This window comes from Oryzias latipes, chromosome 16, assembly GCF_002234675.1.
Source record: "Oryzias latipes chromosome 16, ASM223467v1".
Classification (NCBI taxonomy): Eukaryota; Metazoa; Chordata; class Actinopteri; order Beloniformes; family Adrianichthyidae; genus Oryzias; species Oryzias latipes.
The window spans coordinates 10,668,814-10,694,103 of NC_019874.2; the positions used below are offsets into that span (position 1 = coordinate 10,668,814).

General features: G+C 40.5%; 1 protein-coding gene across 4 annotated transcripts in view; it reads right to left on the minus strand.

Annotated features, from left to right (window-relative positions):
- The window catches only part of carmil1 (capping protein regulator and myosin 1 linker 1), a 69,664-nt gene that overhangs the window by 13,143 nt on the left and 31,231 nt on the right, over positions 1-25,290 (minus strand). For 2 of the 4 annotated variants that reach the window (XM_023964165.1, XM_023964163.1), the window contains exons 9-24: positions 25,116-25,191; positions 20,385-20,473; positions 19,840-19,934; positions 18,490-18,576; positions 15,492-15,595; positions 14,583-14,660; positions 14,085-14,161; positions 12,769-12,873; positions 11,778-11,847; positions 9,039-9,050; positions 8,721-8,802; positions 7,836-7,935; positions 4,786-4,840; positions 2,233-2,405; positions 1,844-1,912; positions 59-152 (exon numbers count right to left, since the gene is read on the minus strand). In XM_023964165.1, coding sequence (XP_023819933.1) covers positions 59-152; positions 1,844-1,912; positions 2,233-2,405; positions 4,786-4,840; positions 7,836-7,935; positions 8,721-8,802; positions 9,039-9,050; positions 11,778-11,847; positions 12,769-12,873; positions 14,085-14,161; positions 14,583-14,660; positions 15,492-15,595; positions 18,490-18,576; positions 19,840-19,934; positions 20,385-20,473; positions 25,116-25,191 — 1,366 coding nt within the window. The remainder of the gene's footprint in view (positions 1-58; positions 153-1,843; positions 1,913-2,232; positions 2,406-4,785; positions 4,841-7,835; positions 7,936-8,720; positions 8,803-9,038; positions 9,051-11,777; positions 11,848-12,768; positions 12,874-14,084; positions 14,162-14,582; positions 14,661-15,491; positions 15,596-18,489; positions 18,577-19,839; positions 19,935-20,384; positions 20,474-25,115; positions 25,192-25,290) is intronic. The other 2 variants (XM_023964166.1, XM_023964164.1) reach the window with 1 other exon arrangement.

Here is a 25,290-nt window from a genome sequence, read left to right on the forward strand (position 1 = left end):
ACATTTTACTACACTTTTAAATAGTGCCACATTTGCAAGGAAATGATCTATTTCATACCTTCGACAAAGCATCCTCTGTTTTTTCAGGGCTTGCCTTCAAAGCCTGGGAGGCATCTATGATGGGAATTGGCATGAAGCGAATTGTGAAGTTCCTAACAAACACAGTCAGAGGAAATACAGGAATTGTATAGTTAGGCATAAACAAAATATATGTATATATATATATATATATATATATATATATATATATATATATATATATATATATATACTGTATAGTTATGTTCAAACAAGATTGTTTTGCGACAAACGCCACTCAACTTAAGGTATTTAGCATCTGCAGTGAATTGCATAATAAAGATGTCACATGCCTCCGTGCTAGGTGATGTAAAAAATAAAATAGTGGAAATACAGTTCTTGTGAAAGCAAAAAGTAAGAATGAGTTTAGAATAAGACTGGATAACAGAATCCAATGAAACGGCAGGAAAAAAAGCTTTTAGTTTCCATCCTTCAGGAAAAACTCTTAAATAACGACAGGTTTAAAAAAGTGATTTCTTTCTTTGGCAGATTATTTTGCTGAAGAAAGATATTGAACAACACACAAGAAACCTAAGAAACATGAGTGAATTGAGTAAACACATGCATGCTGCACAGCTGAACAGAATAGATCACTGTTCCTCTGTTCTTTAAAAATGCTGTGCTGCAGCACACAGGAGAAATGAGGACTTGTGCTGCTTAGACAATACCAAGATAGATCTTTGCATGTGTAACCAAATAAACCTTCTGCTACACTATCATGTGCAGATAAGTATGCATTTACTAAGGTAAAGAAGACAAATCTTTTTTTTTTCTGCCTTTGCTCCAGACTTTCATTCTCTCTTTGCTATGCATTCAAAAACAAGTTTCTCATGCAACCCGTGCTTTTCTTTTATTTACAGTATTTGTTTTTCTGCGGCTTCCTTTCCCTCCTGTTTTCCCCCCACGGGAGACTGGGTGAATCCAGATTCTAACAAACTTCAAAGCACATCTATAGTATGGCAGAAAATGATGCAAGCTGGATTCCAACTAAAAAAACATTCAGAAGAACCAACTGTGAGACTTCTTAGAGAAGTCTTTTTCTTAAAGGGAATTTACCTTTTCTGACATAGTTTCACGGCATCGTTTTCCTTCTGATTCTACATGAAGCCTAGTTGATTTTAATGCCCTAGGGGTCAAGATTTGTTGGTCTTGATGAACTAAACTCAACAAAAATCTTGGAGTTGCACACTTTCATTGTTGCTCTATTTGAAATAATTGCCATTATCAAGGCTCGAGTGTGAGAGATTAATAATGCTTTGTTGCATTATTTGAATTTGGATAAAAAGAGAACAGTTTTAAAAGCCTTGCTACATAAACATCAGAGGACTTTGACCAATGTAAGACGGAATAATAAAATAATACAAAATGAAAGGTGGATTTAAAAAAACAACAACAACAAATAGCTGTTGAATCTCTTGTGCTCTAGTTCTCAGCTGACTAATCAAAAAACAATGCAATAAAAGTCATCAATTTTAAACCAAGGAGACTTTTCCTTTGTGTTCCTGTCTTTACATTAATAGGTAGATTAAAAAACAAACTTTAAGGTACGTAAAAACTAGAAAGTGAGAAAAAAAAAACTCATCAAAGCGAATTCTCTGGGTGACTAACTTCGACGTTTCCAGCAGAGACACAGGCCTTTTTTTCATTCCTCATCACTTGAAGTTGCTAACACACACACACACACACACGCGCGCACACACACACACACGTACATAAACAAGTATAAACATACATATACACACTTATTGCATGTGCAGCTACCTACTTCTCTAAAGCAGCTGCTACATCCTGTAGACCCTGAGGGCTGGTGTTGTTTTTATCCCAGATCACAGTCCTGCAAAACAAAAACAAAAAAAATACCACAAGCAGTATTACTAGTCTATTCTAAACATTTAGGCTGAACTTTACTGATAAATAAGAAGTAAAAGTAATTTCTTATGCTTTGAAAATTTAAACATACATACTTGAGGTAAATATAAATATGAATTTGAAAAATATATCTATAATATTGTTTTTCCACAAGACAAGAATAGACATGGGATATGTCATCACTGCATCACTAACTGATCATCTGAACTGACTTTGTAGCTGATCAGTGCAGACACACTGATGCCTACTTATACCGTTAAGTCCAAGCCTCCCCACACTTGTCACCTGAGTTTGGAGTTGATCTGCAGCGCCTTTGCCAACATCTTGGCGCCTATGTCCCCCATGGCGTTCCCGCTGATGTCCAGTCGGGTCAGTGAGGAATTGCTGCCCAGGGCGTTGAGAACAATGGTCAGATCACTCTTGAGTCTCGAGTCTGCTAGAGACAGCGATGTGAGGGGCTGGGGGGACAAAGTAGGATGGGGGGGGGGGGGGGCAAAGGAGAGAGATGTTTAGAGGGACTCGTTTTGAGAAGGGGGGCAGGGGGGTTGATATGATTTACAGTGTGCAGCAGCATGGCTGTCTCTATTGATACGTGATCCAAAAGTCATGTTGGATCACATTTCACAGGTATTGCTTTTTAACAGAGTCTTTATGGTTCTCTAATGCAACATGGGATCTTTAATAAAACAGCAAATAATCTGTCAGAGAGCCGACAGTGATGCTGACGCAAAGACAAAAGTTCAGATGAAAGAAGCAGCTTCGTGAACTGGAAGCAGCAACGTAAGCTTTGTCCTTCTAGCCATGCCAGGGGTTTATTCTGTGTTCAAACTACCCAAAGTCTCACATCAATCATCTTTTGATCTAGGGGTTTGTGTGTATTCAGACTGGAAAAATTGTTTGGTCCTAGTCCGCTTAATTTGGTCTGGATCGAGACCTGAACCTAGCATTTGGTCTCTATTCAGACTGCTGCCAAGTGGACTTTCCTGTCCAGAACCAAAGCTTGTAAACAAAACCATGTGATTAAAAATCTCTTCACTCAGTGGCCAGGAACTACTAGAACGGGGAAAAGCAACTAGAAAATTATGGAAGTCAGGGTTGGTAACTTATTCACACTTTATACTTTGCAGACCAATTTTGAACGTCTGTATCAATCTCAGGTACAACACTTTTTACTTGCTGGCAAGAGAACGTCTAAGAAGGTACGCTGATAAGTGTTCATGACATTTAGATTGTTGGGAAAACAGTGTGAAGCATGTGTATGACGTTAAAAGTTGTTTTATTTAGCCTGCATTCATTTGACCTCATTTCAATGAGTTGTGAGGTGAGATGAGTCCTTGTGTCTTATCGCTGTGGTGTTATGGCAATGTTTTTAGGAGGGTTCTGTTAAGGAACTACAAGATGTAGTTTTTAGGAGGAGGTCACAGCAGCGCCGGGCACGTCCCGCATAAGAAAACACAGAAAAGTACGTAAGAAATGCCGTGGTAAAATAAACGTTCTAACAAGTCAAGAGTTGGACACTTCTGTTTGATAAGAATCGTTGCTTTATATTTGTCTGTGGTTCATCTGTTGCTTCTTTGTAAACCTGTTTACCTCTTGTGATGACTGGCTACGGTTGCTGCTTTGGTCCACTAGTTTCAGTCCGAGCACAGAGCCTATTCAGACTGAGGAATCTCAAAGTGTACCGAAGCTCAGTGCAAATGGAAACCAACCGACAGCAGTTCCTGGTCCCAGACCAGGGTCCACTGAAAATTTGCTCCGGAATATCAGTGGAAATGAACTCGAGGTTACTTTAAGCAAACAAAATGTGTCCAGCCTGAATTATGATTATGCAGTTTTTAGCCATAATGACAAGCATAAGAAATTAGAAATTTGAATATGGATTGCGGGCGGACAGAGCCAACTGCGCACCCCCCCCCTTTTCTCTCTGTTTTAAACTGCATTTTTTTCTGCTTGTGATTCACAGCGATTTGAATGAAAAAATAATCAAAATTAACAATTAACATTGTTAACATATTAACATTATATTCTCAATAGAACTAAACACAAAATGCACAATTTTCATCAGAATGGGTCTTCAAAGGGGTTAAAAATTGGGTAAAATAAATCCTAGTCGTCTTTAAATGAACGTGTATTTGCCGGTCTTCAGGTTTTGGATAATCAGTAAAATCATTAGTAATAAAGTAACTTTGCAGAGGTTTCACCTCAAATGAACTGGTACCAGTAGGTTACACGTCCAGAGCGGAATCTTCTGCTCCACAATCCAAAAGACTATCTAGATTCCTCCATAAGGACATTTCAAGGAGTGGATAATAAATGCTTTTAAAGACATTTTTAGCAGTCTTTCAAAAAAAAAATCACGTCTAAAAGAAATGCGACCAGAATTGGTTGTGGAACAACAAGCATCTAAAAACAACTACGAAGATCAGTGTCTATCGAGCCATTGTCCTTACCACTCTTCCCTATGGCTCAGAGCCATGGGTTACTTATTGCAGTCACTTACGACTTTAACTTTTTCACCAACGTTAGACACGTTTACACACAGAAACCCGGTGCAGCACACAGAGCACACGCAGCAGGAGAGCCATGCATCCACCTCAGAAAAGCTTAGCAAGATCATTAATCAATCACTGCCACTGGAGGAGAGAAAACAGCCTGTTACTGCTGATAGCCAGAGACGATCTAAGGAAGATGGACTAAAGCACAATAAGGAGCTTAAAGAATAAATTTACCCAGAAAAAAAAACATTTTATGAACAGATCCACACTTGACTTAAATGATCAATGATTAGAAATGGTCTCTGTAGCATAAAAATGTGAAAAAAAAGGAAATAAAACTCACCGACTCCTCCTCCTGAATCATTTGGACCAGGCCATCCAAAACTGGGGCGAGGTTTCTGCGTCAAACATAGGAAAAGTGATAAAGAAAAATTCAACCCGGATAAAATCTATGACAGCGATTACCTTGATTCTTTTGATAAATCCCACTTGAGGGAGCATATTTAAGTTTTTTGCATTTTGCATTTGCATTACAAAAACTTTTTAGTTTGCTTTAACTGAGTTTTGTTTAAAAAGTTGAGCAGTGGCTGCACTGCTCTTTACGACGGAGTTTTAGGGCCACGGTGAGGAAAAAAAATTCTGGCCAACGTGGCGAGATTAAAGTCGTCATGTCGACTTTAATCTCGTCATGACGAGAAAAAACTCAACACAAAGTTTCGAGAAAAAACTCGTCTTGTCGAGATAAAAGTCGAAATTAAGTTTCTAGATTAAAGTCGCAATGTTGCGCGCGAGAGAAAAAAACTCGTAAATTTACAAAATTATTGTGGAAGTGAGCATGCAGAGCAGCAGGTGAACGCCGTGCAGCAGCAGAGCAGACCGACTAAACTCAGTTGAACAGGTGAGCTGAATGTTTATTGATAACGTTCCAAATATCTGGAAGCTCATTTGATTGATTTACAATTCATTAAAGTTTTATTTATTGATGGTTGGTTTGCAGGATCTCTGCAGCCCGATGAAGTCGTCATCGGGTGTCCCTGCAGCTGTTTGCTTGAATCCTTTCTTCCTCCAACAAAGACCAGGGGCCTCATTTATAAAACTTTGCGTAGGATTTGCGTCAGAAGTGGCGTACGGATGAAACATAGGACGTGCGTACGCACAGAAATATTCGGAGTTATAAAACCGTGCGCACGCACATCCTACGCATCTTTCCCTTTATAAATCACAACCGATTCTAAATGCAGCGCAGCTTTTGCGGCTACATGACACGCCCATAGTTGCCCATAAATAGTCCGTGAAACGCCCACAAATTAATATTCATGGCTTGCTAAATCATGGCAAACACAGAGGGGAAATCAAAAAAACGTAACTTCACTCAATGTGAAGTAGAAGTTATCGTTGGCGAGGTGGAAAAGAGGAGAAAACGTTGTTTGGAGGGCACAGTGTGGGCATTACTAATGCCAAAAAGGCACGTGAGCGGCAAACGGTGGCAGACGCCGTAAATGCTGTAGCCTCTCAACCTCGGACGTGGCCGAAATAAAAAAGAAATGAAAGAAATGATCGGACATCAAAGTCGAGGCAAAAGAACGTCTAGCGCTGCATCGGCAGAGTGTGTCCGCCACGTGTGGGGGGGGGGGGGGGGGGACCGGAGCTGACCCCTCTTGATGAGAAACTGTCCGCTATTATTGGGGAATCCCTATTAAGTCCCCCTTATCGGCGTCCTCCTCCGCCTCAGTCACCTGACTGAGACGGAGGGGACGCCGACGCGCCAGGGTCAGGGTGACACAGGTAAGAGAAATAATTAAAATGAATGCAGTCAAGTCACATGTATGCAGGCTACACAATTACAGATTATTAATATAGAACAATTTTATTTTAGTTGCTGGGTGTTCCAGCGAGGCCAGTGGTTACGATGCTGCAGCTGAGCAGCCGTCTGGCCCCAGCGTCTCCACGGCACGCGGCTCTCAACCCTCCAGCAGTGGACGCGTCCTCACCGATGCAGTCCTTGAAATGCAGAGGGAAGTCAGTAGTTCAATCAGAGAGGTGGCCAAGGAGTTGGGCGAAATCAAGATCGCCCTGACTGAAATAAACTGCACGATGAGGGAATTCTTAAATAAATAATACTTTCCACACCTCTTTTTCTTTACAAGCGACGCATCACTTCCAAACGCTGGCGCACAGCAGCAGCGTTTGGCTCAAATGCGTGGGGATGGGGTTCAGGGTCGGGGCCAACACAGCAATCAGCGCCAGGGGGTAGAGGCACGTTTTTAAGCTGTGCCACATTGTGTAGCACAGCACATGCCAGCACGATTTGGCACACACTGTCACTTTCACGTGTTTCTTCCATCTGCCGACGGTGTCGCCGTTTCTCATTTCACCCGTTTTTGTGCGTACGCCTGGGTCAGAGCTTGCGTGGAGGACCGCACATTTTCCCGTCAAGTTTGCTTTTTATAAATCTCAACTATTGCGTAGAGAGTGGCGTACGCCTTCTTTTGTGCGTACGCAACGTTTATAAATGAGGCCCCAGATCTCTATGTTTGTGTGATGCTTCCGTATGAGGAGGAGGAGCACTTTTTGCCTTTTTCAACGTTGTAATGCTAATATATAGGACTATTTTCATTCATCTTTGTTTTTTAATGATCAAACGGGTCGCTTCATCTGCAGGAGGCGTATGTAACACCGTTTACTTCCGCATTGATGATCGGATGACAGATTCATGACGTAATGTGACAGATGAACTTCAGGTTATGTGAATGAAAAGGAGAATAAAGGCTGCATCGGTCCTCTACACCCAAACGTGTCTCTGAGCTCCTTATTTTACAAATGACACTCCGTTTTACCGACACTGAACCCCGGAAAGACTGCTCCACTGACAATAATCTGATTTTGAATCGCCAAAAGGTTCAGAATCTCTTTGTTTTAAACCTATAATCCGGAAATAAAAGCTTCACAAAAGGCACCACATATTTCATCTTCAAGCTAGGCTCCGATAAACAGACAATTTCGGTGTTTTCTCCTTTTTAATCTATGAATTTTTTCCCGTAAATTTACGAGTTTTTGGTGGCCATAAAACTCTGTCGTAAACTCTGAAGTACAAAGCCACTAGCTCACTAACATTAGCCATAACACTGAATACTCCTGAAAGACTCAGCTTCACTTCTCTCGCGCAACATTGCGACTTTAATCTCGAAACTTTATTTCGACTTTTATCTCGACAAGACGAGTTTTTTCTCGAAACTTTGTGTCGAGTTTTTTCTCGTCATGACGAGATTAAAGTCGACATGACGACTTTAATCTCGTCATGTTGGCCAGAATTTTTTTTCCTCACCGTGGCCCTAAAACTCCGTCGTAGCTCTTATTGTCTAAAGCAACGCAGCATGATGTTTTGTATTTTACTTGGACTTAATGTTGTTGAAGTTCTTGCCCAGACACAGGTGTTTGATGGAGCGGTTCTTGGCTAACCAAACAAGCAGAGTTGAAAGCTCAGAGTCCAAGCCTGGAAGGACCAAAGCAAAGAAAAATGAATGAATAACTTTTTACAAATATTTTTTTTCCCTCAACAGCGCATTCCAAATTATTATGCAAATTTCTATGATTTTTCTAAAGACTAAATGCAAGCAACAGTCAGCATGATTTTCAAGTCACTAAGCATTAGAGGATATTATCAATGTTACTGAACAAACCTCATAAAGTTAACAGTCTTTCTTTCAAAACTAAAAACCTTCAAAGTCACTGTTCCACATTATTACACACAGAGTTCCACAACATTTTATAGATTCTAAAGAACTGAAAATGATCATTTGTTGAATTTTCTGCATTACAGGATCATGCATTTTAACAAAGGACTTTTTTTGTAGCAGCTTCACAATTCTTGCATCCATTAAAGTTGTGAATTTTTGGGGGGATGTCTGCTTGAATTTCTTTCCAGGATGTCAGAATATCCTCCCAGAGCTGCTGATTGGATGTGAACTGCCTCCCACCCTCAGAGATATTTTGCTCAATTAAGGTTCTCCATAGGGTTGAGGTCAAGGGAGGATGGGGCCACACCATCATAGCAGCCAATGATCCTGAACTATTCCTTGTAGCGGGACATGGTGCATTGTCATGCATGAAGATAATTTGGTCACTGAAAGCTCGGTTCTTCTTTTTGCAAGAAAGTGGACAGGCATAAACTCCAAATACCTTCCAGAGGTAATTTTCACACCTTCGGGTGTTTGCACAATATTCAATTTGTATAATAATTTGCACAGTAGTGGAGCATGACAAGCATTTCTTTCTCACCATTATCAGAGATATCCAAGCTGGAGATGTTTGGGATCTCAGCGATACAACCTTCAAGGATCTGAGAGCCTCCAGATCGCAGCTGTAAAAAAAAAAAGAAGTACATTAACTGTATATACTTCTGCTGAAGTGAATCAATAGGTTGATACCTATGAACTAGCAGGACTATCATGTTTAACATTATTATATCACTTTTTGATAATTATATGTCATAATTATATGTAAAACCAGATCTCCCTGAGAAAAGAAAACAAGAGGAAAAACAGCAAAGCAGGTGTATGAGCAGGAATTATTAGGAGCAAGCGGGGTGGTACTTACACAATGGCCAAGCTTATAGAAGCGTTGGAAGGAGAAAACAGCATATCAAAGCCAAACCAGCAATTACTAAACACACTCCACAGATGCCTAATGGCCTCACTTGCATTCAAGCACAAACTCGTCAAAGGAAGCAAACAGAGCACGCTCAGCAGGGAATCTCAGAGTCCTGATTATTCACACAGAGAATGACTTTGGACCAAACAAATCATTAAAAACAGACAGACGGATTATTTCACCCAGAAGCTTCAGTCCGGGAAGATTTGGACGTAGAAAAGCCATTCCAGTTTCATTTTTATCTACAGCCAACAGTCATGTCTTTCTCAGCTTGAGCAGAGAAAAGTTCAAAGAAACAAGCTGCTGTGAGTGTTTGTGCGTGCTATGATGAAATCTTGAGAAAAGCTGGCCCCCTTCACCTCACCCTTCCCTGTCCATTCATCTCCTCCTCCTTTAGCCCTCCCTGCTCCCTGCCAACTGCTCTATTATGCAGCCTCTCAACTTTGCCAACAGACAGTCAAATGGGTTTCGAGTGTACCCTATAAAGCCGATCGCATTGGATGAGCATTACTTTAGTGAGGGTGGCTCAAAGCCACCCTCACTAAAGTTTAGCTGGTAGGAGGAGCACATGCTGCTGAGAGAAATAACAAATGAGTCCAAACAGCTGTCCCTGAACACGTAGGAGTATTTTGACTTTATCACCAACAGAAGAACATCTCTGATAGGGAGCAGCCAAAATATTTAAGACAAGCAAGAGACGACTCTTTATTGAACTTTAGTGTTTCACTTGCAATAAAAGAACACATTTGACAGATTTGTGCCATGAAAAAGCTCTAAACATTCATTTGAAAGGTACAGTGTTCCTTCGCTATATCAGTGTTCACCTTTCATGGTCTTGTTGTGTTGCAGGTATTCTTAAGTCTTTTTTTCACACTTTTTTTAATAGCGCATATTGTTCTGTGTGTCAATCTCATCTGTGCCATATCTCCTGTACAGACTGTGTGAAGGTTTTCACATTTACTTAAATCTATGATCGCAAGCAGATCTTTGTTTTCATTCTATAATACTGGACTTACAGTGCTCAGCATAAATGAGTACACCCCCTTTAAAAAGTACTAATTTAATCAGTAGCTTGATAAACAAAAGAAAATGTTCCATATTGTCTACAAGGTTGAGTTTTATGGAACCCTACTTTAACTCTTGAAATTAAGGTTAATGATCTAACTTAGATCACATAATCTTCAGTTTTACTTGAATTGGTTGAAGCAAAAATAAATACGTCCTGCAACAAAAACTACTACATCTAGTATTTTGTATGAGTCCCATCATTTTTAAGGACAGTACCAAGTCTTCTAGGCATGAAATGAACAAGTTGGCCACATATTGCAACATCTATCTTTTTCCATTCTTCAAGAATAACCTCTTTTACAGCCTGGATGCTGGATGGAAAGTGATGCTCAACTTGTCGCCTCAGAAACTCCCCACAGATGTTGGATTGGGTTCAGATCAGGAGACATCCTTGGTCATTCAATGACCTTCACACCGTCCTTCTTCAGAAATGCAACAGCAGCTTTAGAAGTGTGTTTTGGATCATTGTCATGTTGGAAAAGTGCTCGACGACCAAGTACATGGACTGATGGCAGCATCTTCTCCTTCAGTATAGAGCAGGATGTTGTTGAGTTCATGATAGCATCGATGAAATGCAGCTCCCCCACACCAGCAGCACTCACGTAGCCCCACATGAGGACACTGCCACCACCATGTTTCACTGCAGGCACCATGCATTTTTCTTTGAATCGCTCACCTTTGCGACAGTTTTAAAACCATTAGTTCCAAAAATGGTGATCTTTGTGTCATCACTCCAGAGTATTGAGTCCCAGTCGTCTTCATCTTTATCAGCATGGACCCCTAGCAAGTTTTAAGTGTGCTTTTTTGTGCATGGGCTTTAGGAGAGGCTTCCTTCGTGGACGATAACCATGCATGCCATTCCTCTGCAGTGTTCGCCGTTTGGTGTCATGGGAAACAGTCGCTCCAGTTTGTCTTTCTACTGCTTTAGCTTATCACAGTAAACTTGCATGGCGATTTTCTTCAACCCGTCTCATCAGAAGACGCTACTGTCGAGATGTTGGTTTCCGTGGACGGAAGCCACGTCTCTGTTAGAAAGTTGCACTTCACTTTTGCTACAGCATTTTGACCGATATGTAAAGCTTTGCTGAACTTTTTGTAGCCCTCACCTTTTTGTGCAAAGAAACGATTTCCTTTCTCAGATTTAGTGACATTTCTGTTCCATGGGGAGCCATTTCTGACAGCTTGAAAGAGGAAGGGCTTATCTTTGTTAATAAATGCCCTTTTATAGTCATCTGTGTGCTGGACACCTCTTAAATGAATCATTAGACTCGCCTGTGGTTGAATCCCTGTTAATTAGAATTTTGCAGTCTTAAATTTGGCTTCTCTTCTAAGACTATGACAGGGGAACAACATGGGCTTGAATAATTAGTACGGAAAATCACTTTTTTTGAGTGCAAATTAACATATCTTTGTTGGTGTATTTTGTAGTAAAGTATTTGACAGAAAATGTTAATTCTGAACGGACACTAAAGGTTTTCTGACAAATGTAGTGGGGTGTACTCATTCGTGCTGAGCATTGTAATTCTGTCTGGATGTCTGCTTGACTGGTATGTACAGTACCGCAAAGCTACAAGCCCATTGATAAAAATTTTAGCAAGGGGACTTCATAAATTGTACCTCGCAGCAGCTGAGGTCGAGCGCCACATCTTTCACGTTGGGATTACTTGCCAGGCCAAGCAGGAGAGCTCTGCAACAAAGCATTACACACAGTCAGGAAGGTACAGCTCTTCTGTTGTGGATTTTTTTCATGTAAAACACATTCAGAAAACTATTGTGTTTGACTGAACACAACTACTTCACCTAAGAACATGTTCATTGCCTGCCATTAGCAGACATTTGTTCTCGCACACAAACCTGAAAGAACATGTATTCTCACAGCTTAATTTAGGAGTTCTCACAGCCTGTTTTTCACGTCACCAAGCAGATTTATTTCTCTTCTGCTGTGCATCGGCTGGGTAGCTCGGTTGGTAAGGTGAGAGACTACCACGCAGGAATCCAGGGTTCAATTCCCAGAGGGGAATAAACAATGGTACTGGGGGCAATTACCATACCATTACCAATGGCGAGCAATTATCACCACCCAGTGAGGGCCCTTAGGCAAGACCCTTAACAGTACTGCCTCCCGAGCGCAGTTAGGCTGCAGCTCACCGCTCCTCCAGGGGATGGATCAAATGCGGAGAAGAATTTCCCCATTGTGGGATCAATAAAGTATCAATTAACTATTAAAACATTGGTCAGTTAAGGGGGGGGGGGTGAAAACACCAGTGAACAGATTTTAATATTCACTCATTTTTTTCATCTGCTTGCCAACAGCATAAACCAACAACAAAAATAGCTTAAAAGTGTTTGATCTCTTTAACTGAGTGACAAACATCTGATTGTATTGATGTTACAAGTTTCCTGCAGCTCCTCTAGCTTGGTCTTTAAAAAGCCAGAAATGTCCAAGCCAGAAAAAAAAACATTTCGTTCTGTTTGTACTTTACTACAACTTTTTATTGTGACATTGGCTGTTAAATGAAAAAAAGTTAGATATATGCAATGAAAAAGGCAAAAAACAAAGTTGCAGCATCTCCAGCACTCTGAGCGTAAAGCAGCTTTCCCATCTTACTTGAGAGCTTCTGGCGGCAGTTTGGTTCCGGACACGTTTATGGAGCTGATGGATGCGGCGCTACTAAAGAAATGCTTGAATGAGGGAGGCACTTCTTTGCCTTTCCTGCACAAACACAGAGAGGGATTGCATAAAAATGTATCTGACACAAAAGTACAATTTGGTTAATGGTTTTATGGATAGAAAATTCAAGGCATAGGGCTATAACCTCTTCTTCATATGCTGAAAACCACAAAAATTTTCTTTAATAGCAAATCTGCTTCTCTTAACCCTGGAGAACCCACTGAGTCAAATTTGGCCCTCGGTTTTTTTTCCACTCAATATTTTTGTTTCATTTTTAGGTTCTATTTTTTATTTTTCTGGCTGCTTTTAATTGCTGCTTCTCAAGAAAAAAAAAAACAACCTAATTTGTTTAACTAACTTTATAAGTCTTGAAGAAAATTGCTGTTGGGCTCTCCGGGATTAAGAATATTTTAAATCCTTGTACTATATTATATACACAGCTGGACTCAGTTGTTTATGTCATAACACCCTATACTGTTCTCAATGTCTGGCTGTCCTCTTTTTCTCTTCATTCGGTTGACGTTTGCTGCTTTTGTCTCTCTTTTTCTGGTTTCCTCTACAACGTTCCAGCACTCACTCCTCATTTGGACACAAGTTTGTCCACACTCATTCAATGGCAGACAAATGCAGTCGCACTCACTCGCCAGGAGGTGTCGCACTAAGACACCCTGCACTCACACAGTTGTCTACAACTATGATGATGTTGACTGTTCAGAATGAAGGGAGGAGCAGATTTTCGGATGAAACTGAGGGTGGCGGTATTTTTCCAATACATCAATGCCATTCTATCCCAGTACAAAGTACAATGCACTGACTACGCTACACCCTACAATCTGCCCCGATTATTAAAAAACTGCTGTTGTGATCTTAACTTTCTGTTATCATTAATTTCAGAGTGAAATTATTTTCATTATACTACTTTAAAATCAATTTGAAGAAAATCTCTAAATATTTTTAAAACATCAATCACAATCCAAATAAAAAAATATTAAAATGACACAAAAAGACTATCCAGAAATTAAAACATTTTAAAGTTTATAGTCAGCCTTTAAAGTTTATCAAGATACATAAAAAATACAGTTTTGTTGAAAGTTAAAGTAGGTTTTGCATGTCAAGATAGCCAATTGCTTTAAAAACCTCACTTAATAAAGATACAACTTTTGTAAGAAATCGGCACAACTTATAACAATTTCAAATCAAAAGCATTTAGTATCTTCTTATGTTTTCATTTATATATTTCCTTTTCATTTTACCTGAGTGGAAAGATGCTCTTGGACACGTTGAGAACAGAGAGGTGCTGAACTGAGCCTCGCAGCAGAGCCGAGCAAACCTGCAGGACACAAAAAGCTGCATTTGAATGCCATTCTGCTTTTTATACTTTCCTGAAAATGATTTAATCCAGCCTTTAGTGTGGTGTAATTAAAAATTGGTGGATGTATTTTTATTTTTGACAAAACAGGAATATGATTTATAGGCTAATCAATAAGTCCAGTGAGAAGCCAACAGCTGGTTACATCTCAAATGAATCAATAAATGCTGCTTGGCTCTCGGAGCCACATCAATACATTGCTAGTAGTATGCAGATCGCTGCACAGAAACTGTACGACACGATGACATTCATGCTCAACACTTCAGGGTTCAAGTCTGTTGTCAGAAGAAAAGTGCTGCTTGTAAATCTGTGAAATAAAAATACATTATCATTTTCTCTGTATCCCCGTCTTCTGTTTAGTCACTTTTCTTCTCTGACTAACCTGGTCCAAAGAGCAGTCTGTGTTGGAGAGGTCAAGTGTTGTTAGGCTGTTGGGTTGACCTAAGAAGTTGTAGAAATGCTGGGAAGACGTAAAAAAACAGCAGTTCGAGCAATAAGAGTATATAAGGAATAACAGTAATAAGAGATAAATAAATACAAAATGTGTGTTTTATAGAGCTGAAGCTATTCAATGAAAGTTTTACAGAAATATTGCTTCAAAAAAGCACGAAATAACGTTAATAAATTGAGCTAAATCCAAAACAAACAAACCCAAAACTAAATAGAAAAATAAACAGAGTAACTGCAAAAAAAAAAAAGCTTAATGACTAATTATAAATTAGCAAAGGAAAAAAAGAGTATACAAATATTAGAAAAAAAAAATGAAAATGGCGCTAACCCATGCCAATTAGCTAAAACTATCAAGAGAATGGAATTCTACCTTAACAGAAAAATTGAAAGCGATAATGTAAAACTACTCAAAATAAATCTTTTATTTTTTTAAAGTGATATGCTGACTGCAAACGTAGAATTTAAGAATGAATTGTAATTTTGCAATAAATGAATAGATAGTAAAGCTATAAAAACCACAGGACAGTTATAAAACTAAGTTAATCAGCCCAAGAACATACCGTTTTTGTATTTGTATTTATTTAAATAAAGATTATAAAGGATTATAGCCTTAGCTAACTTTCATCCTCTATCCCGTGCTGATCATGGCCAGCCACGAACTGCTATTGAACAGTTTCATTCTGCTGAATTAGTTAAGATCTGAAGTTTTGAGAGATTTTGTAAATTTAATTAGCGGGCATAAAACCATAAATGAGGAATTAAAAGAACAAAAAAAGGAAATCAATACCATCCATAACAGCCTGTACAAGGTCATTTCTCTCATCTACAAAGCAGTACACACCTGCATGTCGTCTCCTCGAAGCATGTTCCCTGAGACGTCCAGATGGACTAGGCTGGCGGGTATGGACGGGTTGGCACTCAGTGAGTGGCATAAGCTGTTCACACCTGAACAAACACACAGTGCCAACATTATTGCAACCAGAAAATCTTCATCCATTGATCTGAAACCTGAAGGAGAGGGCTCCGAGTGAAAGCCAGACCACCTTCTGATAGCTTGCAATAACATGTCATTATCAATGACATGCGAAGACTATGTTATTCTTCACTCTATCCCCAGAAAAATTTGATCACAAAAATACTAAAAGGTTAAAATAAACAGGAAACACTAAAATGACTGGAAAGAATACAAATGCAATAACAGTTTCTAAAGTTCTTTAAGTAAAGATGGCAAACCTGTATTTGAGTGAATTGATCTTAACAGCACAGTGTGCACCTACTGTTCCCTCTAAAGTCCAATTACAGATCAGCATCGTTTTCATCACACGACTGACATACTGTTTTTTTTTTTTTTTTTTTTTTTTTTTTTTTAACTTGTCCTGTCCAACAGCTAGGCAAACAGATGAGAGCTGAGGGCCTCTTGTGTTGGACATATTTTATTCTAACAAGAGGGGTTATTCATCTTCAGACAAACCAAAGGTATGTCTGAATAAACCCCTTTTGTAATTGAGGCCAAACTTTATTAATTTCAATCATGTTTGAAAATCTTTGGTGTTGGACCGGACGGAAAAGGAAAGAGGGGAACAAGAGAGAGGGACGTTAGAGAGAGGGGGGGGTAGGAGGGTGATAATAGGAGGGGAAGGGGGGTAAGACCATGAAGCAGCATAGAGCAGGCAGGTTTACTGGTTGTTTATCGTTACGGTACGGTTCAAATGTAGTACAAAAAGGGGCGGGGCCTGTTCACACACACTCAAATATTATCAACACACCTGCTAGCCGCAGAAATGTCCACATGTCAACATGCACACAAAACAGATAGTGTTCACGAACGCATACTTATGCCTTTAAACCAACTAGTGTGAAATCTTTCATTCATTCAATCATGCAAACTATTAGTGCAAAGGTGAGCTAACACCTGTGCTCAGGTGAGTGTTTATGTTCTTCTAAAATGGATGGTGGGATGTGAAAAGAAGGAGGAGGAGCGCCCAGCCACCCCCACACCCATACCCCCGCCGCAGCAGCAGCGGCAGCCGGAATTCCCCCAGCGCCACACGGGAACAGGCAGGGAACAACCGCCCCCCGGGCGACCAAGACCGCCACCCAGGCCAGGGCCAGCAGGACCGCCGCGAGGCCCCCAGAGCCAGAGAGCAGGGAGGTGCAGAGGGAAAGAGAGCGCCGCCCCAGCCCAGCCAGGAAAGCAGCCCCCCGCCGCGCCGGAAGAGCCCAACGCAGGGCCCCACCGGAGAGGGACGCCCACAGCCCCAGACGAGCACCCCACCACCACCCAGGAGTTCCGGGCATCCCCCCGCCCCGACCCCAGGTACGAGCCAGGACCCCCCAAGGGAGACCCGCTCCGCACTCCAGGCAGCCACCCACCCGGCCCACGGTTGGTCCAGGTAGGAGCAAGGCAGGGGCCCGCCGCCCCCGCCCAGGAGGGGGGAACCCCGGGGAAAAAAGGGCGGCCCATAAGGGATGTTATAAATATGGCCCGACCAGGCTCGGCCATGTTGGAAGTTTGGCGGGGCCCAGCGCCCAGGGGCAAGGACCAGGACCCACCCCCCAGGGACACGAACACCCCCGGCTCAGGTGTAATATGAACCCCCCCACCGTGCGGAGAGAGCACCGCCGGGCCCAGGGAGCCGGCACCCAAGGGACACGGCCGCCATCGCCAAGGGGCCCGCACCCCCCACCAGGGACGGGGTAGGGGACAGATGGACCCAGGTCCCACCTTCCTTGTAAAATGTGTGTGCGTGTATGGGTGTTTGAGAGGGTGTTTGTGTGCATGTGTGTGTGTTTATGTTTGAATGTATATATTGAAGGGGGAGGGGTGTGTGTACTAAGGGGGGTGCAGTTAAAATTGGCGAGTAGGGCACTAAGGGGACATCTCCTGATTACTCACAGTGATGTCCCCTCACCCTCCACACCAAGGGGCCCTAAATGTCTAAGGTGCGGTTAAAATTGGCGGGTAGGGTGCCAGGAGGACATCTGCTGCTTGCTGGCAGTGATGTCCAGGCACCCCCCCTACCAAGGACCCTACGTGTCTAAGGTGCAAATAAAACCGAAAGAGGGGGGGCCCACTCCATACGGCAACCATAGGCATACTGACATACTGTTCTAACATCTTTAGATACTGACATACTGTTCTAACATCTTTACAGTCTCAGTGTGAAAGTCAATGGCCCTGGTCAAGTGGCCCTAAAAGCTGACAGATGAGAACAAAATTAAAGCAATAAAGGAAGAAAAAAAAACAGGAAATTTGTAACTGACTCAGTAACAATTTAAAAGAAAACCTTAAAAACAACAAAAAAGAAAACCACCAACCCTAAGTCTTCTGATGGGTTAAGCCAGCACAAAGACAGTCCAGACTGTGCTTAGACAACACAGGCACTTTCCAACCTCTGTTGTGGAATTGGAGAGTGCTTTATTGATTGCCTCAGAGGAGGCTGTATTTACAGTGAGTCTCAATAAGCTGCATTTGTGCTAAGTTTGTGCTAAATGGTTTGATTTGGAATCGCGATTGAACCCATGAGTAATTTTTAGCTGACACTTTAATTTTGCAAAAATGCTCAACTGCACAGAGATTTGGTTATTCTAAAATGTACCTCTTTCAAACCACATCAAAAAACTTATTCCACAGACATATATCCCACCAATCATGCCCATCCATTTGTCTGTGGCAATCAAAGCAAGCATCAGTACAGCACTGCCCTGCTTTTTACAACAATAATATTTAAACGAGGATCTTTGCAGCTAATATTTACAGAAATCAAGTAATACGAATAAAAACCCAGATTCCGATTGATTTAAGGAACCTACTGGTAAAGAGGAAAAGAAAGATGTACCTTTGGGTGACAGTGAGGTTCTGGAAAAGTTTAAATGCTTTAGCCCAATTTGAAGTTTGGCAAACTGAGCACCTAAAGAAGAAACACCTGGAGAGAGAATCACACACACACACAAAAAAATTAATTTGTCGGTTGTTTATGATGTATATTATTTATGATATATATTATTTAAAGTATATTTAAAGTATACAGTATATTATTTAAAACAACCTGACATGCCGTTAAACTTTATGAGTTTTGTTGTTTTGACATGTTTGTCAAGAACGTTACTTGCAAAGAGACTTAGAATATGCAGCAGAATCTGCGGGTCAATTTTCCATGTGAACAAGTTCACCAGGGAATGATAAATCTGTGAATCTGCTGTATGATTAGTTGATGCGTAGTTAGTATATACTTAATTTATGTGCTCCGGATAGACAGAGAAGCCTTAGGGTGAAACGGATGAATTATTGAACGGGTGACACACAGCAGTAAAAGAAGTTGACTACCAAAGAAAATACAAGTGACAAGATGGATCTTCTGAATTTCAGTGAGCTTTTATTTCATCTTCAGAAGGATCAGCATTTAAGCTTTACTAACAATATCCAACCTGAACAATGGATGATCTTCTTAATTATGACTTAAATATTATGTTAATACAATAAAGCCAAAACGCCGAAAGAAGAATAACTAAACTGAGGAGAGCTGGCTCTACATTAAAAGACCCACTTCAATGAAAATTACGTTTTTTACATGTTCTTGTAGCCCTTTTCTCATAATGAAGGACATATATAAAATAATTTAAGATTAAAACTGCGTTTCTGAGTATTTCTTTATTCAAATCGTGTTGGATAAGGACCAGATGAAAACCGGATGTTAGAAAAAGCTCAAACTTGTGACTCAGCTACTGACAAGGGCGGGCCAAAATCTCCCACTCCAATCCTAAATCATCCACCTGCAGACAAATAGATGAATGAACGTCTTCATTTTCTTAATCTGAGCTGCCATCTGGCCTTAAACTGTGCGGCCGGATTTTGTTAGCTGTTTTTTCCCCCCGCAATAATGTTAGCTTGGGACGTGAGGTGCTTGTCACTAGTGGAAGCGAGTGTAAGGAAAGGCATGCTGGGAAATTAGCTAGGCTAACTTTCGCACCAACAGTCTCGCCCACAACCCAAGAGCGAATTTCTATGTAGCTCCTGCTGCTCTGCAGAAAGTATGTCTTAAAAGCGACACAGGCTTTTCGACTTAAGCTAAAAACTGGATAAAAATCATTAGAAGACCACTGGGAACGATTTTACAGTAGCAAAAAAATATCGTTGGAGTGAGACTTTAAATAAAAGGTATTAAAGCAGATGAGGGGAGACACCAGACCTCTGTCCTCCAGTGGATTGTTGGACAAATTGATGGCGGTCAATCCTGTGCTGGGGTTGTAGGCCAAGGCAGCAGCTAGCTTCTGGGCAAAGTCCCTGTGGATTATCCAAAAAAAAAAAATCATTATTTTGTGCTCATCAGTAACTCACAACAAAGACAATGGAAAACCTAATCGATTTTGCAGGAAAAATTTTGAACACTTTCGAGGAAAATTGATGCGAGTATAAATATGAAATAGTCATTTAATGAATATCATTATTCAATAGATTTGTTTTTGTTTTTAAACTGCACTGAGTTCCAATAAAATTAAAAGGGTTAAAAATAGTACATTTACAAAAATAAGATTTTTAAAGAACACAACTTGAAACATCCAACAGAAATTCTTAAGTTAATGGAAAAAAAGGGATATTAAATCTTCTTTTGTTCCAACTATCAACATAAACTTACCTGTAAAGGGTTTTTATTATGTGTCACACAGATTCCCCCCAATATAACTTTTCATAAATATCTCCTTAAACAAGCATTAGTTTGCAGAGCTTCCTTACGTTTTGAGTCCTGCGTTGTCCAGAACAAGCTCTTCCAGTCGACTGGATCGAGCCACAACCCGAAGGATCTGCTCGCACACATCTGCCGACTAAACACATGACAGACGACTTTCAGTGTTGTGCTGAAACTCTTAATATATATTGATACCCTTGAGGCACAAAGATGTAATAAAAGAACACAGTTGATGTTTATCCAAACAGAGTTGGATACATTTGTTGTGCATGTAGGTCAGTGAAGCAATGTGAAAGGTTCTAAAGAAGACAGAAAAAGCTTAAAACATTTCATTAGTGGTTCTGGCGTTTCTCCTTGTACTTCACCACAGTACAATGCTACACATTTGCAGAACAAATACATAGATGGCCACAAAAGAATGTGCTTTTTAACTGGATCACATCAACTGATCAGGACCAGCCAGCCTACTGGACTAAGACGAAAATGCCTTTCAAACTTTCTTTTTCTATTTGGATGCTTTTAAGGTTTTTCAGCCAAATTCCTCCTGCTATGTAATTACAGAGTTTCTGTTCTCTTTATTTAACCAATAATTTAAAAAGGACTTCATTAACTAAACTTGCTTTGACAAAATGAAGCATTTTTATCCCAAACAGCAAAAGACCAAACAGAATCATTCAAGGTCACTGAGAAACATTTCCTATAAATTCTTCAATGGACTTTCTTCAGGAAAGCTGTTTATGGTAATTAAAGCTGTGCGGAAGTGCGCAAGTAGAAAACAACACAAGTGAATTCTTTGACTTTCACTTATAAACTATTCATGCGAGGAGCGGCGAGACTGGAGACAGCAGACCATGCTCCATTTTAGGTGAAAGAAGAAAGTTTTTTCGCTTATGTGGTCTGAGAGCCACAGGAGAGACAGACAGAGAGCAAAACCACTTATATGTAGGCAAAATCAAAAATTCAAAAGTTAAATGTCCACGGCCGACCCAGACAGTGCAGTGACCCAGTTTAGCAGTTGCTGCGTCATACTTCTAACTGAACGGTATTGTGTGGAAACACATTTAGTTTCTGATGCCTCAGCATTACGATCTGCGATGTTTACTTTATGATAACAGAATCTGACTGGAACATTGTGTTGTTATTATTTCTATAAAACAGCCTTTTTGCTACAAGGGCCGTTTCTGTTTGGCTCCATGAGGCTGTGACAGTCGGGGCATTGTCCAACATTCATATGCAGCAAATACCAGTTAAAGGGGAGAGTGACAATAGGAGGGGAGGACGGAAAAAAGGAACAATTGTTCACGCCGTGTTTCGGCCAAACTATGGGCACTACAGCAGAGGAATAAGCGAGATGAGGGCAGTGAGAGATGACACTTAAGAGACAGGGATGACATGATGGTATTCAGAGGAGGGAAATGGAGTATAATAGTAAAGAGTTTAGCAGAAAATGCACAAAGAGCTTTGTGTTTTTACAGTCATGCTGATGGGGACAGCACTGGTACAGTCAGTGTGGATCGTACTACTCGCCAAATAGCGAAAAACAACCTTAAGAACCTTCAGCTAGTCCAACAGTCTGCCGCACGAGTTCTCACCAAGACCAGGAGGCGGGCTAACAATCATCTCACCCCAATTTCAAAATCCTTGTATTAGCTCCCATATGCTTCGAAATGTAAGATTTTAAAATACTTTTAATGGCCTTTAAATGTCTTAACAGTCTTGCACCTTCTTAATTCTCAGATCTTGATGAACCCTCGCAGAACATGAGATCCTCCAGCACTGCTAATCATTCCAACTGTGAAAACCAAAACTTACAGAGAGGCATCTTTTCAGGACCATGACCCTTGTTTTTGGAACAGTCTGCCGCAGAGAGCATAGATGGTTTTAGGACAAAGCTAATTTTATATTTTTTCTTTATTTTCATTTTTTGTGCTTTCTCGGTTGTGTCCTTTACCTCTGGGTCAGCTGCTGTTCAGCCGCTACAGTTCTAGATGGGAACCTGCATTGCCACCTTGCTGTTGTGAGGCTGGTCCCCACCTGTGATGCTGCACCTGACTGGCTATGCGGCTATCCCCAGAGGAAGAGGTCCCAACTATTAGTATTTCCACAAACCAACTTTTTCAATGTCTATCTCTATCAGTTAAGGGAGTGGGAGGTGTGAAAGAGGTTGGGGATAATGTCATGCCGCTCATGAAATAGCACTAACAAACACACACAAACATGCTGTGAGGTAACCAGAGGTCCAGTCTTCTTATCGCTACACTCCTCTCATGCTTCGTTCACAATGCCCTTGGCAGCGCTCATTCAAAAAACCACTTCCAATGAAAAGTCTTTGTAAACACATGTACAGTATATGCACATATTGGGCTTCCACGTTCAAAACTCTCATGTTCACACATTGCTCCACGTAGAAAACGTGCAGTCATGGAACGCACATTCAAAGTCAAACCAGCTAAACTTAGACCAATCAAGGGCTCAGATTTGGTAGTGATGTATGGGTAGCTTTTTTTTAATTAATGGATGCGCCAACCATTTGAAAAGTGATAATGAAGGAGAAATAAATAATTGCAGTTTGTGTCCGGATAGACTTATGTGACACCAAGTCCATAATATATATGAATAGAGCTGTGAAGGAAAAAGCCTGGAGAAAGCATGTTTAAGATCCTCCATTCAACACGTTCTTAAACATGCATCACGTGCCCAGTGTGTACGTAGTGTCACATTTTCTTCTTTACCGTTTTTTTGTCTTAGAACTTTGAAAAAGAAAAACAACTGTTCAAACTGAGGATGAGCATAGGTTCTCACTGTAAAAGCCTGACGTATAGGTTAAAGTATTTGTATTGTCTTATCTTATTATTATTCGTGTATGCAGCTTCTTATCAGTCACTCTTTTTTCTTATTTATGCTGTATGGGGTGTTTCTTTTTCACTGAAACATTTGTTGCATCATAACTGGGTTGCCCTTGATTTGTGTTTTTTGTGCCAGCATTTTAGCTGTAGCAAACAGAATTTTTTTTCTTTCTTCCACCACTCTCCCTCCTTTCACTGGCCCCCCACCTCTAACCTCAGGGCGGCAGCACCACCGCTCTGGAATCTCCACTGCTTTTCATTCCATTGACTTTAGAAAAGCTAAGCATATTTCATAGATAGGATTGTGAAAACACTGATCGTCTGATCCCTAAAAGTGAAGAAAGGGTCCTAAAAAGTTTTTATCTTTGCTTACTGGACTGTGGAACTGTCAAACCTAGACATAGCAGGGTTAGATTTTGCATTTCTGAACAGCAAAACAAGCCTGAGAGTGACATTAAAGACAATGTTTTGGCAGAAGAACCTGCATTTGGTAATTGGTGAAACTGAGAAAAGCCTTTACACGCAGATGGTTATGTAGGGTTGTTGTGAATTGGTAAGAGGGGAGCAACAGTCAGATACATTAAGCCCCTTTGTCTCATTTGGATTAGGAGTCTTATCCTTCACGAACACTGGTCAGCTGTTCATTCAGAAGACTGGAAGAGGAAAAAGAAAAAAACATGGGGCTTATATTCTGAAAAAGGATTGGTTCAGCTAGTACCATAGTAAACTAATGTGGAAGAACCCTGCACTGCATTAGTAGAGAATGTAAAAAAAACAAAGACATCAACCAAATCCAGAAATAACCAAAAGGTTACATATTTGAATTTCTCTTGGACAATGTTTAACCATTGATGCATAAAAAACGCATCAAATGGCTTATTGTTGTTGTCAGTTTGCTTCCTCAGAACCTTGGTACGCTAAAGCATGTAGAGTTCCTTATACTGGAGCTAAAGACCCAAGCCCAGTAGTTTCATGCCAATGCTTTGAATTGCACTGAAGGAACTCTCTGGCATGTAAAAATGTATTCTATGAAGCGTGAAGGTCTGTAGTGGTTGACTCAACAGAAAGTTGGTGATTTCAGTGTCTCATTATCCATTCTTTTAGTTTAAGTGGTCGACCACTCCATGACTGAGTTGCTATCATTCGCAACCATTTCCCCTTTGTTATAACGTCCCCGACAGTTTAACAACTTGACTTGAAAATGTAACTACTGGACACAGATGGGATTCTATCATAGTTTCAGAATACCATTCACAGAGCTCCTGACAGCAGCCCATTCTTTTATTAATAGAAGCAGTCTGCAGGTACAGGGGCAGGATTTTAAACCAATGTCCAATGAAACTGGAACAGCAGAATTTCTCAGTTGAATTGGTGACACCACAATCTTGGCAAAAGTGTGCTTATAATCTTAGCGTTGAAGTGATGCAAGACCGAAAAAAACATCTCCACTTAAAAACATCCATGTGAGCGCAGAGAAAAAAAGCTCATATACTGTGCACATGTAAAATAAATCAGAAAAAAAGTAAATACGGAACTTACTTCAAAGGACATTGGACAACCACATTTGGGCAATAAGCTTGTAGCATGTTTAACCTATATGATTTGTATCCTAAACTTACTTTCTTTTTTTGTTTTTGGCTCAGAGAAGCAATAACACAAAAGTTTACTCACCATTTTATGAATTTAGCTTAAAAGAGGTTAAAAAAGTCAGTCTGGAATACCAGACCTAAAACCCTGAATTCAAACATTATTAGAGAATTTATTCAAATATTCGGCATTAAACAAAGTCTGTTTTAATGATGGACATTTGTGTTACGAATTTGTAATAGCAAATGCAATATATGAACCTTTAAATAAAACCGTTAAGAAATATTTTATTCAATCTTGATGAGTTCTGATGATGACCAGCACAAAACCGAGAGTGGTACTAACCAGTTTGTAATCCTTGGTGGAGAGCTTGGTGAACCATTGGTTAAACTCCAGGACAGCTATTATAGCCACCAGATCCCTGAGGACAAGTGGAAGAAAACAAGTTGGAGTTTGAACTTTGTAGTAATAATTGCAACTATCACAACACAAAAGCACATTCTACAATGAAACCACGGCC